The sequence below is a fragment of the Rhododendron vialii genome, chromosome 12a (assembly GCF_030253575.1).
Source record: "Rhododendron vialii isolate Sample 1 chromosome 12a, ASM3025357v1".
NCBI classification, from domain to species: Eukaryota; Viridiplantae; Streptophyta; class Magnoliopsida; order Ericales; family Ericaceae; genus Rhododendron; species Rhododendron vialii.
The window spans coordinates 1,159,432-1,177,553 of record NC_080568.1 but is presented as its reverse complement, the minus strand read 5'-3'; the positions used below and the strand labels follow the sequence as shown (position 1 = coordinate 1,177,553).

At 37.2% G+C, this 18,122-nt stretch overlaps 1 protein-coding gene across 4 annotated transcripts; it reads right to left on the bottom strand.

Annotated features, from left to right (window-relative positions):
* Nucleotides 1-1,698: 1,698 nt before the first annotated feature.
* LOC131311813 (protein CHROMATIN REMODELING 24) lies at nt 1,699-16,131 on the bottom strand. Of its 4 annotated transcripts, none has more exons than XM_058339392.1 (23): nt 15,919-16,131; nt 15,375-15,476; nt 14,181-14,264; nt 13,054-13,997; nt 12,836-12,966; nt 12,703-12,754; nt 12,051-12,179; nt 10,879-10,986; nt 10,691-10,746; nt 10,524-10,614; nt 9,137-9,274; nt 8,960-9,037; nt 7,326-7,535; nt 7,169-7,240; nt 5,968-6,048; nt 5,762-5,880; nt 5,099-5,210; nt 4,452-4,520; nt 4,260-4,354; nt 3,083-3,211; nt 2,526-2,591; nt 2,305-2,437; nt 1,699-2,185 (listed from the first exon to the last, which is right to left on the bottom strand). In XM_058339392.1, the coding sequence occupies exons 1-23, from the start codon at nt 16,022-16,024 to the stop codon at nt 2,030-2,032; spliced, it is 3,261 nt and encodes a 1,086-aa protein (XP_058195375.1). In that variant the 5' UTR covers nt 16,025-16,131; the 3' UTR covers nt 1,699-2,029. The 4 variants fall into 4 exon arrangements, with proteins under 4 accessions (XP_058195375.1, XP_058195376.1, XP_058195377.1 ...); XM_058339393.1 differs by having other exon boundaries at nt 13,054-13,994; XM_058339394.1 differs by having other exon boundaries at nt 14,181-14,258.
* Nucleotides 16,132-18,122: the final 1,991 nt, after the last annotated feature.

Genomic DNA, 18,122 nt, shown 5'->3' with positions numbered 1-18,122 from the left:
AATAAAAAGGGGATAGCTGACGTCCAATTCTTCTCTATCCTAATGTTGATTGTAGAAGAGGTTAGTTTTGCTAGGAGACTCGTAGGTTTTATACAACCCGTCTCTGGCCTCTGAATATTCGTGAATCTTTCTTTTTCGAAGGACAAAGCCAAAGCAACAAATGGTGTTCAATTATCATATGGTAATTTTTGAGAGGCAATAGCTTGGCACCATAAGACCAGAGTAAACTATCCTGCTCTTGCTACCTTTGAAGGGCTAATCTGTTCCAAGTGTTTCTTATGCTCACGAATAGGTCTCACATACGACATGATTCTGCAAGGTAACAGTAGTAGGCATTGCAGGGGACCCAAACAAGGCTGAAAAGTACCCTATAGGAGTTCTATGAAGTGAAATCTGCATTGAATTCTTTCTTCGCCATAGAATCGATAGCCACCAAATGATTGGATGAATCTAGCATGGATCCATGTAACAGAGTTTCTAGCACGGATCTCTTCCAGTAACTTCCAAGAGAAAAGAATCAGATTGAATTAGTATCCCATCTCCCTTTTAAAAAAGTAAGCAGCATAACCATTGTGGCATGTAGCTCTTGTCATCCTCTAGGTAAAAAAACAGTTGCTTTGATTTCTTAGTTGTAACATCTAAAAAATGCATATTACAAAGAACACGAGGAATGTTCTTAAAATATACATATTATTACAATATGCTGGATAATCAACAGGAGTTCGGAGAACCTTTGTAAAGTAGTTTAGTTTGAAGAAAGGATTTTAGCACTGCGCTTTCGGCATTCCATGCTCGCCCTTTTTCCCTTTTAGACTCTTGCGGGAGTGTGAAATGCTAAAAGTCAAGCACTAAAATCATTCGCCTGATTATGATATTGCCATTTCAAACACCATCTTGACTCATTGATAGGCACACATTTGTTGAATCTGTGGGTTATTGCTCATGAAAATATGCAGTCTTATGGTTCAACAACGAATCATAGTTAAGTTTCTTCAACTCCAGATTAAGAGCCTGGAGCTGTGCATCTAGGAGGAGAAATTCAAGCAATTATATTAGTCAAGCGGTCTATTCCTCATATCATGTGAGCATTGGAGTGGTTTGGGGGAGGAGTTTGAACTCTGATTCGAGAAGGGGGTTCATGGGTAAGGCGGCACGCTATTTTCAGTCAGCGTTTTTTGGGGAAGTGGTTGGTGAAATTTGCCTGTAAAATGGATAGATGGTGGGGGAAAGTGGTGTGTACTAGGCATGAGGAAGGTTGGGTTGAGTGGTCCTCGTTAGAACCAAATGGCACCCAATTTCCAAAAGACTGACTCTTAATAAGCTAAAAAGTATAGTTACACTCATCTGTTTAGCAGTGTAGTTAAGCCTCCACTGTTCTAGACAACAAAATTCATCACTAGGGTTTTGTTTCCTTATGCAAGGAGATTTTGCTGGGCCAACCACATTCACTGTTGCCTTAACACCACAATTAAAAAGTCTCCAAATGAGTGTCAAAAGCAGTTTTAGTGCATTCCTCATTCCTCAACGAGTTGTGCACCAGCCTCCGACTGATTATCGAAGAGTTGTGGTGAGAAGTCTACTTATAGTCTGACCATACAAGAGGAGATGAGTGATTCAGTCCTTTTCAATGCTGGATTTTCAAACGTTCAAGTTCTTAGCAGCAAAATCACAATCGCGGGAAATATGAACAGCATTCAATTGATTAAACGTTTGCATTCAGCAATCATATTATCCAGTACGGAGGCCTCCAGAAGTACTTGTTGTCATGCCAAGAATTGTACTGTACTACACAATGAAGTTTGAGATCTGGTAGGTAATCCATGCATGGGCAGATATGGTACCATCTCTACCATAATAGCCGTCGAAAGACCAAGGGTTTAAGCAAGAGGCCAGCCAAAATATGACCAAGGTGCCATACACGTATTTGCCACTTCCTGGATATAAAAGAGATGCCAAATTCAGTCACAAAATCATAAATTTTCCCAAAAGCTTTTCTTCCATTCACCTGACGAGGAAGAAATGCTGTTTCTCATAAGATCCTCTGAATCTCGGCAGCTATATCATCCAAATCTATGACTTCCTTCTCTGTTCTTTTTGCCTTGTGAATCATCTCAAGCTCCAATTTCAATTCAGCTATTTGCTTACGCAAGTTATATCCGTTATCCGGCAGTTTTAAGACTAGACCCTGAAAATGTGAGGACAGATATTTTGAACAAATGCGTTGCTTCACTCATTTAAGTCTTCTTTAGTTAAAAATAAGAGGTCGAACTCATGAAAACAAGGGAGCAGATTATATCATGATACCTTGTCTGCTAAAATGAGTGAAAGCCGATTGATCCTTTCTTTGATTTCCATTTCTGTTGGTTTACCTGCAGTACTCGTGGAAGAGCTGTTTCTGGACAATTTCACATCTTTTGGATTGAATGCATACTTTGCCCTGTAAAAAGGGAAAATTTTCACCACTTAACTTAGGAAGACAAGTGAAAGCAAGTGACATTGTTGAGCACAGTTGCTCAAAACAATACCCATCAACATCACGTTCAAGCTGAGATGCTGAAGATGAGTTACCCACGAATGTAGTCCCTTTCACCCTGTACTCCAAATGTGAAGCTAATCAAATCCAACTTCAAACAAGAGAAATGTAAAAAACTGACTAATTAAAGTATTCAACAGCAATAATAAAACAAAAGCGGAAAACAAGTTGCTGCATTACTTGATTTAACACATGCTTCAAGATTTTGTTTTATAAAAAGTAATGCACAGCATTTGCTTTTACCATTTTCATTTACCATCTTAGCAAATCTCATAGCCCCTGGATCTTAAGCAGGAAACAGTTGAACAAGCGCCTAGCGGTTTTGATATGTGCCTAATGTCCATGTGATGGTAAATTAAAATGCAAAAACAGATTGCAAGCATAGCATCTTCGTTTTGTGTTATTATGACCAATAAACCTGTCAATGGAACAATTGTTGCAGCACCATAACTATTTGGACACTTGTACTAATAATACAAGAGAGCCTAAGACACATTCTACGAGCTAACTGTACCAGCTAAATTTAGCAGTAAGACGAAAGGGTCTCACCTTATTATTTCCTCCTCAACCTGAACAACTGGCACGGTTTCCGTCTTGGAGAAAAGCAAGCTATGGTGACTAACTCCAGCTATATCTTTAGTTTCCAGAAACTTCAAGTGGGCTTTCAAATACTCGCTCCTATAGATGAAGAGAAAGTGGTTATACTACTATAGAATATCCATTTTCTTTTCCCCCTGAAAGTGTTGTATGGCAATGTTCTTAGTTTTTCGCGTAGCAAAACAAAAGAACAAGTTATAGTTTGTCTTCATAATATGCAAACATATGTTTTCAAAAGCTTGGTTTGAAAACCAGTGAGAGTGGCCGGAGGTGATTGCTGACAAGAGGGGGTAGCTGGAGTGCCAGATGGGGCCTTTGGTAGGAGTAGGAGAGGCAGGTGGCTGGCTGTGGTGTGTGTGGACAGGGATAAGATGACAATACTTAGGGAGGGAGGACAAGTGAAAACTCGTTTCGAAAAAAGTGAACATGCCTTTTTTTTTAATTTCATCAAAAAACAAAATTTTCTCAAACTATTAGCACTTCTCAAGCGACAAAAAAAAAAAAGACGTTATCAAGCAAGCCAGAACAACGTTAAAATTTTATCTTAAAGCAAAATGAGCACTCAGACAGTGAGTATGCTAATTAATTACCTACTCCAATGGTAAAGAATAATGTTTCTGCAATATTCAACAAAAGATTCATGCCAAATTTCAAAGATTCCAAAAAAAACTGTAACTAGGAAAGAATAATACAGCAGGCAATAGCAAACAAAACAAAGTACACGTACAATATAATTCGTGTTTATATTATGCTAAACATCATACGCAATATGGACAACAGAAAACTCAGTGTCGTAAGTTCCTACAATTTACTCAGACCAATCCAACTATTTATAATGCAGTTATGAGCCTATGACCTTCTGGTGTTCTAGAAAAGTAAATTTGTTTTGACCAAAAGCGAGAGGTGAAGATAGCTACCTGCCTCCAAAATAGTCATAACCACCACACCCATGTTAAGAAAATGAAGAACGCATACAGTCATCTTAAATAGGCAATAAGAGGCATTTGCCCATACTAATGATAAGATCTGTCACTGTTTACTCAATCGAGTAATGTTTCTTAATATTTTTGTGAGAAAACATGCTCTCTATTTGTAGGAAATAAAGCCGAAATGCAATCAATAAATGTACATTGTATGGTGGCGATCATGCTTTTCATGCAACTGCTGCTGAGTGAGAGAAATGTCAAAGCCCTGTCTGGGAAGACTAAAAAGCTCCCGAAGATCCTGAAAGAATCAATTGCACTTAGGTTCACCGGAGTTATGCATTAGAGCAATAATTATAGCAAGATTGAGCGAAGAAAATAATTCTCCTAGAATTTACCGCCTGACTGAAGTATCTTGTCTGTTCTTTGTGTTCTGTTGCAGTTTTAAATAGTCCTCCCTTGTATATCTGCATAATGACTTTGATCGGTAAATATAGAACGAAATAATTTATCCGTAACTTAAGAATTAATGTCTGACCCGAACTTGGAATCACGATAATGAATGTTTCAAAGCACAACATTATTCGAAACATTAAATTATGCTTCCATTTAAGTCATACAATTAAATTTCACATTGGTAATGAGTCAATGGACACCTTGTGAAGATAAAAGAATTTCTACATTGTCTTTTCATGTAGTATAAACTTCAAATCAGCATCCTGAGAATACCAGTGCTGATCCCAGGAGTCGTGTCTCGTGTTCGTGTCAGTGCTACATAGATTAGATGTTAGCAAGGGTCCCAAGACTCCAACAGTTTTGGTCTATTGTTACTTCTTAGTGATAGACTTGACCAAGAAGTGACAGACATGGCACAAACATGCAACAAAATTTAAGGGATGTTTGAATTTGATTTATCAGTTTGTTGATTATAAATAGGGAGAAAGAGCATCTGATGAGTGTCCAAGCATGTCTGTGTCCCCTGCGTGTCCGTTTCGGACATGTCACCTTCATGGCAGTGTGTGATTCAAAAGGAAACATGGTAAACCTGCTTTCTGTATATTTTTTCTTCAATAGTACCGCAAGTCATCAATCTGTACACTAGGACATCCTTCTTCTGTCCAATGCGGTAGGCACGATCAACACTTTGATTATCAGTACTGCAAGGTTAAAAAGAGATTAGTATTTCTTCTATAGCCTATCAACTTGATTAGAAGCACAGCAAACAAAAACAATTAAAAGTATGCAACTACAGATAGCATTTTTAATTAGTTTCGTGACGGTGACGTAGTTCAAAAAATTATATTTTGCAAGCAAAAGGAAGATAGCAAAGAGGAAAATTAGCCAGATCCCAGAGGAGAAAACAAAGAGCTGAATATTAATCAAGGCAACTTTGGACCAGATCTATACTAATAAGACACAATTAGATAGTCATTTCAAGAACAGAAAGAGGAAATTTATATTTTCTCCAGGTCTCCCTCGGCTAATGAACAAGAAATCAAGTAGAGAAGTACGACAAATTGAAGACTAAAGAAAACAGAGGGGAAACTATAAGAGTGCATAAAGAAATACGAGAAACACTTTTATGATGTTCATCATTTGAGGAACACAAAAAAGCTCTAAATTGTACCTATTTGTTATTTCAAAATCATTGAATTCCATACTCATCAATATCAATAAAACCCAGATGAAGGATGTTGAAAATGTGCACCTTGGGTTCCATGCTGGATCAACCACTATCACACGATCTGCTTTCGTAAGTGTCAGTCCCAAACCACCAACTTGAGATGTCAATAAAAATATAGGAGCACCAATCCCCTCTTGGAAGTCCTGAGAGTAAAAACTTATACTGAAAAGTACTGCATAAAAAATTGAATATGGAATCTTTTCAATGACCTAAAAGTCTACAAAACTAACATTGACAATTTTCACCCGGTCATTAGCTTTAGTTGTACCATCAATGCGTAAGAACTTGTAACCTCTGGCCACCAATGATTCCTGATACAACGGCCACACAAATATTAACGTCTACAAAAAAAGCATAATTTCAAAACATTAACCTCATGTAACTTGATCACTTTTGCTCGAATCATTTTATTGTACAAAAAGGCTATGTAGTTACATCATACTCACACTATAACTAAAATTTCTTAACTAATCAGTACTCACTTCCCTCAATACCCAAGGCCTGCAGTGGCACCACGCTATTGGCCGGTCACATCCCTATTCTGCTTGGATGGATTGGGGGTCGTAACACTAAAGGCTTAAACACTCCCCTCCTATTTTTAGCCAACCCTAGTCCTCAAGAAAACCAACGTCTTTCCTCCTTTACAATATCCTTCATTCCTTCTTTTTCCGCCTATTATGCTACCATGGGACCTATCATCGTTCATTTCCCGCACAATCCATGCCTATTCCACCATATTTCTTTGGCTAACAGCGACACGGTTGGTCTCCTAGTGGAAAAAAAAAATCCTAGTCAAGTGGCTCCACCGCAAGTACCATACCACTTCACTTGGCTCTTACTAGACTTATTTCTAGGGTTTTTTTAATTGGTTTAGCATTTCGAAGGGCAAAAAATCTTTTTCAAGCCGGTGTCTTCATATATCAAGCTGGCAAGTATCATGAATCACCTAACAAAAAACGAATCACCTAACAAAGCATCTAAACAAAAGTCCCCCAAAACTTATAACAGCCCTCGAAAGTCATAAGATGATTGCTAAGTTCAGAAGATTTACAGAATACATGTACATAACTATGTATAAATGCAGAACATAGCATGAGACTATGTTTATGAAGAATGAAACATGTAACGCCCCATGTAGACCACTAACGCAGTAACATGTTAGAGCTTAACCTAAGGGTCCAAAATGATTAAGCCCAAGTTACTAGTAGTAGCTAACATGGTTTAATATACACCCAATATCACCCTTTTATACTTCAAATATGGAACAGGGTGTTACAAAACCAGTTCGTTGAGTTACGTATTTGATGTTTTGAGGTTTGTTCAGAACTTCAGACAAAGATCACATTTGAGCTCAGGTGATGGATTACAATTCAGTTCATGGATTACAAATGAAGAATACTTTTCTTGTTTGCCATGTAATTTAACACGAACCTGAATAAGATTAAGCATCTTGCGGGTCTGTGAGAAGATAAGAATGCAATGACCTTCTGATATTAAGTTATCCTGTGACAAAACTTCGGAGCCTCAGAGGAAAACAGTTTTAAACAATATTTCTGAGAGCATAAGTTTGGTAACTTCTTATTCTTACCAATAAGGCTAGTATGAAAGATATCTTGCATGACAGTTTGTCAGGCTTCTCTTCAAAGTCTACAGTCTCAGCGACATCTGCAATGTGCATTGCCAACTTTTCGGCAAGAACTTTGTCGTCCTGGTTTAACATTGAATCCATCCCTTCCAATACATCTTCAGCAGCTCTTTTTGTCAACAAAAGTGGATGATCACATATTTTCTTCAGAATCTGCTCAAAACAGATTTTATTTCACCATAATTTGCTTTCACGAGAAAAAAATACAACTGGAATATGCTAAAAAGCACATGATTCTACACTATAACCTTCTTTCAGGAAAAGAAAAAGGCTACTCCAAATAGATGCCAAGAAGAAGGTATACTCTCGTCAATAAAACAATTAAAGCTATAGTGTGTAGTTGTCAAAGGCATGCCTGGGCCCATCAAGGCGCAGGGTTCTCACCTTGTTTGAACCCAAGCGAGGTGACTTGAATGAAGCGCAGCATAGGCGAGAAAGGCAACAAGGCAAAAAATAGGCGCGCCTTTTTCAGTTTAGATAGGTTAAAGCTATTACCTTCAGAGTTCAATCGATGTTATCCTCTCTCTCGATCACCAACAAACGAAACACAAGAACTCTCTCTCGATCTCTCTTCCCTCATCTCCATCTATCTCTCTCATCTTGATCGATCTTCTCAACAGTCGACAATCGACATCTCCTCCTCTCTGAGCATTCGACATAAGCTCCTCTCTTTTTTTATTCTCCGAAAAAAACAGATTAATCTATTTATCAAAATCAATTTACCTAGATTATCTAAATTTACCATAACTTGATGGCTAATTAGTAAATCCTCAGGATGAATTGAAGTCCCAGTTGGATAGTTACATGCTTTAACTTCACTTCAAATGTTTGATGCTTGTCTTTTGTTGATTTTGACGTTATAGTTCCTCTCGATGTAAGAATTGTTGATTATCTGACATTTGGCAAATGTTTTGACGTTTTGTTCTATTTGGGCCTAGGTGCGCCTCTCGCTCTCATTTATGCTTTTCGATGTTATACTTATATCCCTTTAAGATGTCATCAAAAGTAAAATCCTGTTATTCACAAGATAGTAACAAACGAATTGGTATGAGTCTATGAGAAAGAGCTCTCAGCTTCTATAAGCTGAGAACTAAGAAGTCATAGGTAAGAGCCATCCAATTTGCAAAAAGAAAAAAGTAACTTTTTTTTTCTGGTATAAACAGCCAATATTGTTCAAAAAAATTGCTATTGCAATGTAGCCTTATGTAACCGATGACATGCTACCTTTTTTCCCTTTAACAGCAACTCAATTTTCCTTGACAGCAACTAATTCTTTCTTAGTCACAAATTGGTACGAAAAATAGAAGAGCTGAATTTTGCTTCACAAAGGGAAAATTGTGTTCTCAGATTTTCAAAGATCAAGTCAGTAACAACCAACATAGTGAAGACCTGTAAATCTATCTCAAGAGATGTACCATGAAACTTTTGCTTCATTCTCTTTTTTTCTTACGGAAGTATATTAGGAAAATTTAAAAAAAAAAAACATATTGATAACATGACGGCGGGGGGAAAAAAAAGCTACTGGGTCAACAAAGAAGATAAAGCTTCATGATAGTAAAAAGTTCCAGAAGCTGTACCGTGATTGCAGCAAGAGGTGAGCCATCAAAAGCTGAAACAACAATCTCACTTTTCAGAAAAGCTTCATAAAGTTGTCGCTACAACAGACAACAGAAATGATGTTAGCATTTGCTTCAACAAAAACTAAAATGAAAGAAAATGTGTAATGAGAATAAGATAGTACTGTAAATTTATACCTGGCAACTAGTCAATTTGAGCCAGACAATAATCTCATTCTTCTTGGAAAGTTTGGTGGCCTCCGTGACATCATCTTCTCGAAACACCTCACTTTTCATGCGCCGCAAAAAATATGGTTCGATCCGTTCTCTTAACCTCTATGATAAGATGAAGAAATTGATAACTATCTTGAATTTTATAAACTTCAAGGGAACCTAGCTTACTTCCAAAAATACTACTATAACAACAAACAATAGCCAAATGCGTAAGTCGCAATAGTACAAATGTAGACATAAGTTATAATCCATGAACGATATTGGCAAGGCAGCAAGTTTAGAATGAAACAACAAAATGTAAATGTATAATTTTCAATTTCAGAAGATGAAAACAAATTGAATGTGGAAAACCTCAACTACCCAAAGGTCCCAAACAAACGGCTATAATATGAAGAGCTAACAATCATTGGACACCAATTCAAAGATACTCTTTTAGAGATATGATGGATTCAGATGGCAGCAAGTTGAACAAGAGCCATGGAAAAGATGCTTCACAAGCCCAATCTATAATCTTTTGCCATTGGATGAAGCTCATGTTTGATAGCTTGACAGACATTGTTGGCCTGTTTCTATCAGCTAAATCTGTTGAACAAGAGCCACAGAAAAGATGCTTCACAAGCCCAAGCTATAATTGTTTGCCATTGGATGAAGCTTGCTTGATAGTTATTGTTGGCTCATTTCTATCAGCTTAATCTATTGGCGCTTCGGTGATCTACCATTGTAGGTCTTCTTGGGGGTCCCATAACATTCTACTTCTGCACATGTCTTGATGTTTGCATTTTATGCACGATGGCGTTGTGAGGAAGGGTGTTGGATAGCTTTACATACATTGTTGGACACATTTTGTGATAATTTAAGCTTAGCTAACATGTCGACGTACTTGGGACCTAGAACAATCACATTTTAGCATCACAAGATCTTGTGCTATAAATAATCTAACATTGTATACGTTGATGGTAAGGTTTTAAGGTCAGGTACTTTGGTAATACCTAGATCTATTAGACATGGATTGTAGGGCTTGCTCATGGTGATGTTACATGGATTGTAGGGCTTGCTCTTGGTGATGTTATGCATCATGTACTTGAGCTTTATTCATATGTTTATATTATGTCGTTGCTATGAAATCATGCAATGCTTCCAGATCAAACGGGTTTAGTTTTAGAAAATCATCACCAGCAAAATATTATTATTTGTAGATTGCGTAATGTAACTACACCTTAAGTGTGATGCACTCATGCCTACTGCATCTATGAGGCAAAGTACCAACCAAAATTATAGCCATTCAGTTTTCCTTATCTTGAAGAGCAAAATAGCAGTCCTCAAACACAGCTGAAATAGAAGAAATGATCACCTTTGCTACTGTTGAACCAATGTGTTTCTCTCTATCAGTTGCACTTTTTTCATTTCCACGAAGAATGGGGCCCTCATATTCTAACTTGAACCTGGATAATAAAGCACACATATCATGCCTCCAGACCCAAGAAAACAAAAGCCAAATGGCACATGAAGCTTAATTACCCGTTCTTGTCTCCCAATAACTGAGGACAACAAAAGTTGAACAAGGCCCACAATTCCTGTTCGACATTAATTAAAAAGAAAAGCCAAAAAATAACATTGGGTAAGATAGCATATGTAGTAAATGTTCAGTGACGTATATAACATTAGTACTTAGAGCAAACAACCGAAAAGAATGGCATAAACAATACCTTCAGGTCGTTTTGTATTGGCGTGCCACTAATAACAATACGATGAGCAGAAGGTATCTGGAGCAAACTTTTGGCCCTTTGTGTACTAGGATTCTTTATCATGTGTCCCTAATGTTAAAACATGTCGAGAAAATGGAAAGTTCATCATTATTTTCGAAATCAAAATCAACTGTCCAAATGTAAAGCAAAGAAACAATCATAAAAATGTGGAAGGGGCTGAGATGATATTAAGATTACGCTTGTTAGAGGTCATGAGTCTCATGCCCTAGCGGCGCATTAAGTGTTACCCTGCCCAGCTTGTCCACTAAATGTGGGGACAAGGTCATCTACTACTATCTCCTTGCAGTCTTGTTTGTTGTAGGTAAGAGCCATGTGAACTAGGTACAACCATTTTCAGGATGAAAGATGACCAGTTCGTTATCCAATGTTGTGAGCTAGAGAATGTCACAAGGCCCAAGAAATATTTATTTGGTTTTCCATTTTTTTGTGTTTAAAACTATAAAAAATTTGAAAGAAGATTTACATACCATCTCAATGTCTCACTCTCCAACAAATATACTACCCGTCTACGCCCATCTCCCATGTCCCATCTCATACTTTGTTCTAGATTTCAACTGTGTCATTGGAGAAATTTATCTAATGAAGTCCAATGAGTTAGTTTTATGAACGGGCTAACTGTTGTGCTCTTTTATCTTTGTTTCATATTTTGTCATTTTCTGAAAGCCTGTACAATGAAATCTTTTTTCTTATAGCAATTTCCTTTTTTGGTTAAATTTGAAATTGTTTTTCCTGTGCTTTTTGAGTTTTCATTTATATATCTTCCCAGCTTTGTTATATTCCAACGGCAATAAATTGTACCTACATTAATGACTACGGTCGAAGTGTTCGATTATAGAGCCCATCCATCAGTCCTAAAAACACAATTATCAAGGTTTTGAATCTTGGTTCTCCAAATCAAAGTCTTCTACTTTGGGCAAACCTCTTACTCTACAAGAGAACAATTATTGAGTTTGAGTTTGTTCGCAAGCCACAAAGTATGAACATGCACATATGTTCTTGTATATGAATTCAAAGCCAAACAATCAGTACAATTGTCAATATTAAGATTGCACCAGGTAGTGATCAATTGAAGCATATTAATCTCAACCAACAAACATAGTTGCTCATCATACCTCATCAAGTATCATATAGTCCCATGTGATGTCATCTTCATTTCCATCGTCGTGAAAGTAATAGTCCCCACTCAATGCTTTAGCATTATTCCGCACAAGATCGTATGTAGTCAGAAGAATACCTTTGTCCTGATGAGAGACATTGCATTGAACATAAAGACAGGATAAGTTTGATTACTAAACGAAGGATGCCTTACTTGCCAAAATAGAAATTGTTAGAGCTTGGAGGCTATGCAAATATACATTGCCTCTTCCAAAAATTAATTTCCCAAAAGAACACAGGAAACGTGTTAAATCCATGGCATGCATGATGCCGAACAAAAACTCCAATTTTCACTCGACCAGATTTGGAGTTAAAGTGAAACTTTAGATCATGCTTAGGTCCAATAATGTTCTGATTTTCACACATCGTCAATTCCTTTTGTATCAACATAAACTTCAATTCCTAGAGGAAGACTTGAAGCATTAAGCTTATATCCAGAATTACCAGTCTTGCTTGCCATGCACTCTACATGTCGTTAGCATAGTATAAAAGCCTTTACTTCTAAAAGATGCTGAGAGACCTACTTTCTTGGTTTCTACTCCCCGTAAAAGGAACAAGAGGACCCGATCAAAAAAAAAAGAAAAGGAATAAGAGGACAAAAAATCAAACCTCAAGTATATATTGGAGTTCATATTGTCGCGTTTTGGCACTCCCAAAATATCTGCACAGAAAGTAGCTATGTTACAATTTCTCCCATCTTGCTTCATCATATAAGAAACATGCACAAGCCAAACAGCCTCACTCTCTTGTTTTCTCAGAGAGCCCCAAGGCTGATAGTTCTTTGATCCAATGGGGTAGTAGTGTCTTGGGACAAACAACCAACGCCCTCTTTATCAAATTGGAATGAAACAGCCCAGCTAAAAATCCACAGATCTATACCAAAGGAAAATAAGGCAACCCCTCATTACAAACATATAATAGAAAGCAGATCTCAGTAGCATGAATTTCCATTTGTTTTACCTGCATTGTTTTACCTAAGCCCATGTCATCGCCCAAGATGCCACCCTTACCCTGACAATGAAGAGACCAAAGCCACTCCAAGCCATCTCGCTGATGAGGATACAAAATTTTTGCAATTTTACCAGGTAATATAAATGTTGAATTTGGGCCCATCAAAGTAAGTGAATTCTCATCCCCGGAATCTGAATCATTGCTGCAATTATCCAGTGGATCAACAATGTCAGACCTGTCAAATCCATCTTGTAACTTACCACGTTGCCTCTCAACTTCTTTGACCACTTCATTGCCACTCAGAATGACACAATCATCATCCTCTTCATCTCGTTCTTCAAACTTGGCAGCAAATGTTTGCCTCATGCGGACAGATTTCCCAGGCACCGTTTTTGTTTCATTCTTTGTAAGTCCATCGCCGGCATTCTTAGGCCTGCCAACCCTACCTACAAAATCTTCAACATGTCCATGATCAATTTGCTCATGATATCTATCCAGCCAGGTTTCAGTTCCACCTCCTGCCATGGACTGGTTTGTCGTATCCGAAGAGGAATCACATGGATCAGAGGTGAGTGAAAAGGAAGAAGCTGCACTCGAGAATTCAGGATTATCTTGCTTCTTAGCTTGCTTATAATCTTCATCTGTAACTGAAGCAAATGATTCCCCTATCAAATTACCCATTTTGGCGGGGCGTTTTTTCTCAATTGAGAGAATCTCGAGCCTAGAGCTTAAATCACTTAAAATATCCCTAATTTCATTTTCACCAGTGGTATCCCTCCCAACTCCATTTCTCAACGGTTGGGGTGAATCAAAATCTGCAAGCCCAGAGAATGCCAGGTCATCCTTTGCAGTTTTGTTCTTTCCATCATTGTAATCATAATTATCATCTTTGGATGAAAGTTTGCATAGACGACGCCTTCCTTCCACCTTAACTTTTGATGGCTTCTTCTCTTCTAGAATTGATCAATCAATTAGTCCGAGTAAGAAACCATAACATACAAAAACAACAAAAAACAGATATAAAGTTATAAACCATAAAGAAGGATTACAAAGACAATAACTTAGTCAACAAATAAAGTCATAAAGACAAGGCTTAAAATCAGTAATTCCAGCAATCACTGATACATCAAACGAACCTGTACCCTCCTCCCCATCAAGGTGATCTCGAGAGGAAACTTTGCCCTTGGTCATGACCCTCTGTGGTTTCTCCTCTACTGCAGCTAGTTCAGCCAATAGTACAGAAAAGAAACCAAAATCAAGAACACAAAATAAAAAAAATACAGGGTTAATCAATCAACTCGAGGTTGACTCGTTTCAGTTAATTAAAAGCTCATTTGAGGATCAAAAGCAATGAAAAATAACCAAGTTAAACACATTTTTTAAGCTTGTGAAGTGCTCATTCCAGCTTGAACAACACAGTAGTTGGTTTGATAACCTTGTACATAACTTTAAAACTAAGCTCATCAAGCTCGGTTCATGATTGAGTCTGTTAAAACTCCTCTGATATGGGATCAATTGATAAGCAAGTCAAGCTTGAACAATCCACTATATATATGCATAGGCATATACATGTGTGCGTTTGTAGTGATAGATTGGTATGCAAAAAAATGCATATGCAGAGAGAGGGAGACCAGGTTGATGGAAATTGAAATCAGTGATTCCAGAAAAGTTGGGTTGGGGTTCATAGAGCACAGATGTGGTCTCACAGCCATCATTTTGCAAAGGAGATGTACTTCTAGCAAGTGAAAGTGGAGAAGTGGCAATGCCAAGATTTCAATCCAAGCAGGGCCGGACAAAAAGATGAAATTTCATTCAAAAATATATTAGTCTTTATATTGATAGTACTTGTGTTCCAATATGATACACTATATATTTAGCTAATTTTACATCAATATGTGAATTTCTTATACTTTTTCTTTGGTAACTAAAACACACGTGTACAAATTATCTTATTTTGCAAAAATTCTTAAGGTGGTGTTATGTGATGAATATTTAACCCTGATTAAGGGCCTATTTGGAACATGTGCAAGGGAGAGAGAGAGAGAGAGTATTATTAAGAAAGAAAGTGTGAGGAAAACGTAGGAGAAAGTTTACTTTTCTCAAACCATTGTTTTGCTATCTTCTTCTAACTTTTGTTCCAAACCAAACTAGGGGAAGGAAAACAATTTCAAGTTTTCCCTTCTATTTCTTTCTTTTCCCTAGTATAGTAAGATCCTAACAAACCCTAAAAGATACTAACATACAAATTAGACCTATATCTAATACTAGTAGACGGAGAGAGAGAGAGAGAGAGAGAGAGAGAGAGAGAGAGAGAGAGAGAGAGAGATTACCAATATTAGTATACGGAGGAGAATCAAAATCAACGATTCCAGAGAATCGAGGAACATCATCACGTAAATCCAGCTTCTTCACCTTCGACTGCTCATTTTCCTCTGCATAAACCCACTCATTGACAATCAAGCCAAAGCATAAACACTAAAATAAAAAAAGTACACCACCTCCTCCAAAGGATTGTCCGGTAACGATAAATGATTTTTCGCCGGTGAAAATTACAACTTTTACCGCTAGGTACTAAAGTACCAACGAGTTCTTTCATTTCATTAAAAAGGAAGTTCGAATTTTTTTTGATCGAGATGCATTTTTTCAAACATTCAAACCTTTTGCCGTAGTTACTAAATCAACGAGTCCGTTTAATTTATAAACAAAATGTTTGAATCTTTTCGATAAAAATGCATTTTTCCAAGTTCGCGTTTTGCGTTTCGCGATCGAACAATCTTTGAATACATAAATATCCACATGTGTGTGTGTGTGTGTGTGTGTGTATATATATATATATATATATATATATAGAGAGAGAGAGAGAGAGAGGTGTACGATGGGGTTTGGAGTGGGGGCGAGACTGGGAAGCGGAGAGGGATTGGAGGAGGCGGTAGTGGCGATCGTTCAAGCTGAGTGGCTGTCGATTCGACTTGTCAGCCATTGTTGCTGTTGTTGTTGCAGAGAGTTTCTGCAACTTGCAATCAGGGCTTCAAAACCTATGGAAGAAAGGAAATGGATTTGGGGTATTTTAAAGGAGACCCTAGCAGGCTGTTCTATCCCGCTCTTGCGCCTGATTTGAATTTTTCTGGGGATTGTTGAAAAAATTTACTCCACCAAACCCGAAAAAACTTGTGATATTATCAAAATTGTTTTTGTTAGTGTCAAAACTCTAATGTAAAAAAAGTTGTATCGTGTCCACTGTACAAGGGCATACGGCTTCTACTCGAATCAAGGAATACTCTCTCTATTTAAGTTTAATTTTCAGCTCACTTGTATTTACAAAAAATTATTTTGACAGATATATTTTTAGATTCTAGCTCCTGAAAATTATCTGAGAATGTTTATGAAAATTTATACCAGACATAATTGATTTTTTTAATTTACAGGTTCTAAGAACCTAAAAAAAGAAGAGAAATTTTCAAAGATGGGTTTGGGTATCTTTTCAAAATCTCTAAAATTTCTACAAATTTTACACAATGGAGCAGCTGCAACAAATAAGTTTATCAACTTCTACTAAATCTGAAATTTACAGCAGAATGAGAAATTAAAATCTAAAATTTGTATCCACAACTATTGTGAACATGCCCAATAACCACGGTGAAAATTAGAAACTTGTTAAGGGCCCGTTCCGGGACCGAAATAAGAACTTATTTTTTGTCTAATAAGAAGCTTGTTCCGGAAAATAAGAAGATTGGTATTTATTTTGGAAGAATTTATATAGGTACCGACCGGCCGAGGAGGAAAATCATACCGACGGCCTCGCCGGGCCGTCTCTGGCCACCGGACGGCCGATCCGAGCCGTCCAAAAATTCTAAAAAAAAAAATCGAGGGGGCGATCGCAGGAATCAACGGCATCCGAGGTGTGTAGGATGCTTGATCCGAGCACCCATTTTTTGTGTGAAATAGTATACACGAAAAAGGGGTGCTCGGATCAAGCACCCTACACACCTCGGATGCCGTTAATTCCCGTGTAGGCCCCCTCGGTTTTTTATTTTATAATTTTTGGACGGCTTGGATCAGCCGTCCGGTGGCCGGAGACGGCCCAGCGCGGCCATCGGTATGATTTCCTTCCGCCGGCGCCCATTCTCATAGCAACAGTCTTATTTTTTGTATAAGGCAACTTCAAGCTCAAAAATCATGTGTTTACGCAAATAATTTTATTATCACTATGGATCTTGTTTGATAGATTTCATTGAGATCTTTAATACGGTGCAAAAAAAATTAATTTTTTTTTCCATTTACATTATTTTTGAGTTTAAAAATGTGAAATGAATTTTTTATTTGGGTTTTGTGGAATAGTTCTTCTTATTTTTGAATGAGAAGTTTCAAAATAAGTATTTATTTTTTAAAAAGGTTTCCGGAACGGAGCCTAAGAGTAAGTTGGATGTGATTACTTTATTAAAGAAAATTAAGTAAACTATCGCTAGCTAAATGCATATTTTGTCAACCAATAGTGACCAAATGCTTTCTGGTAATGCTGTCAAAATTCCAAATGCACAATCCTTTTTGTTCTATTTTTTCTCATGTGTGGGTCTAAGCCCATCCACAGTGGTATAATCAAAAATGGATAATCAAAAGTTGACACGTCAGCTTTTGATTATTCATTTAAGAGGTTGCTAAGCTTAACAATATTGAGGTTTACAATGGTCACTTCTAGTCCAAAACCAAAATAAGGAGTCCACTACAATTTCATACAATCTCTCTCTCCCCATCTGTTTTCTGCCATTCACTTCCCTCCATTACGTTTTTTTTTGGGCAAAAATATATCGAACATATGATGTTTTTCCTAGTGTTATCTATATATCAAAACTATACCGAAACTTTTTTTTTCTTTCTATTTCTATAGCTTATATCACAAATCCACCACTCTCTTAATCTTTCAAAAAAAATCAGACGTGTTCTTGAATTTGGAAAAGAATGCAAGGTTCTTCTTCTTTTCTTTTTTTTTTTGCAAGGTTCTTCATTTGCTCAACCATAGGGGGAGGAACAAAAAAGGAATAACCATTTTTCAGTCAAAAAAATCTCTCTTTTTTTTTTTT

Bases quoted from the DNA above. Each gene is read 5' to 3' on its own strand.
- LOC131311813 (XM_058339392.1), bottom strand. From the start codon at position 16,024: ATGGCTGACAAGTCGAATCGACAGCCACTCAGCTTGAACGATCGCCAC. The intron at 13,998-14,180 runs GTTCGTTTGATG...GATCAATTCTAG, and splicing joins TGATGGGGAGGAGGGTACAG to AAGAGAAGAAGCCATCAAAA. The intron at 3,212-4,259 runs GTACATTTATTG...CTTCATCTATAG, and splicing joins CATGATCGCCACCATACAAT to GAGCGAGTATTTGAAAGCCC.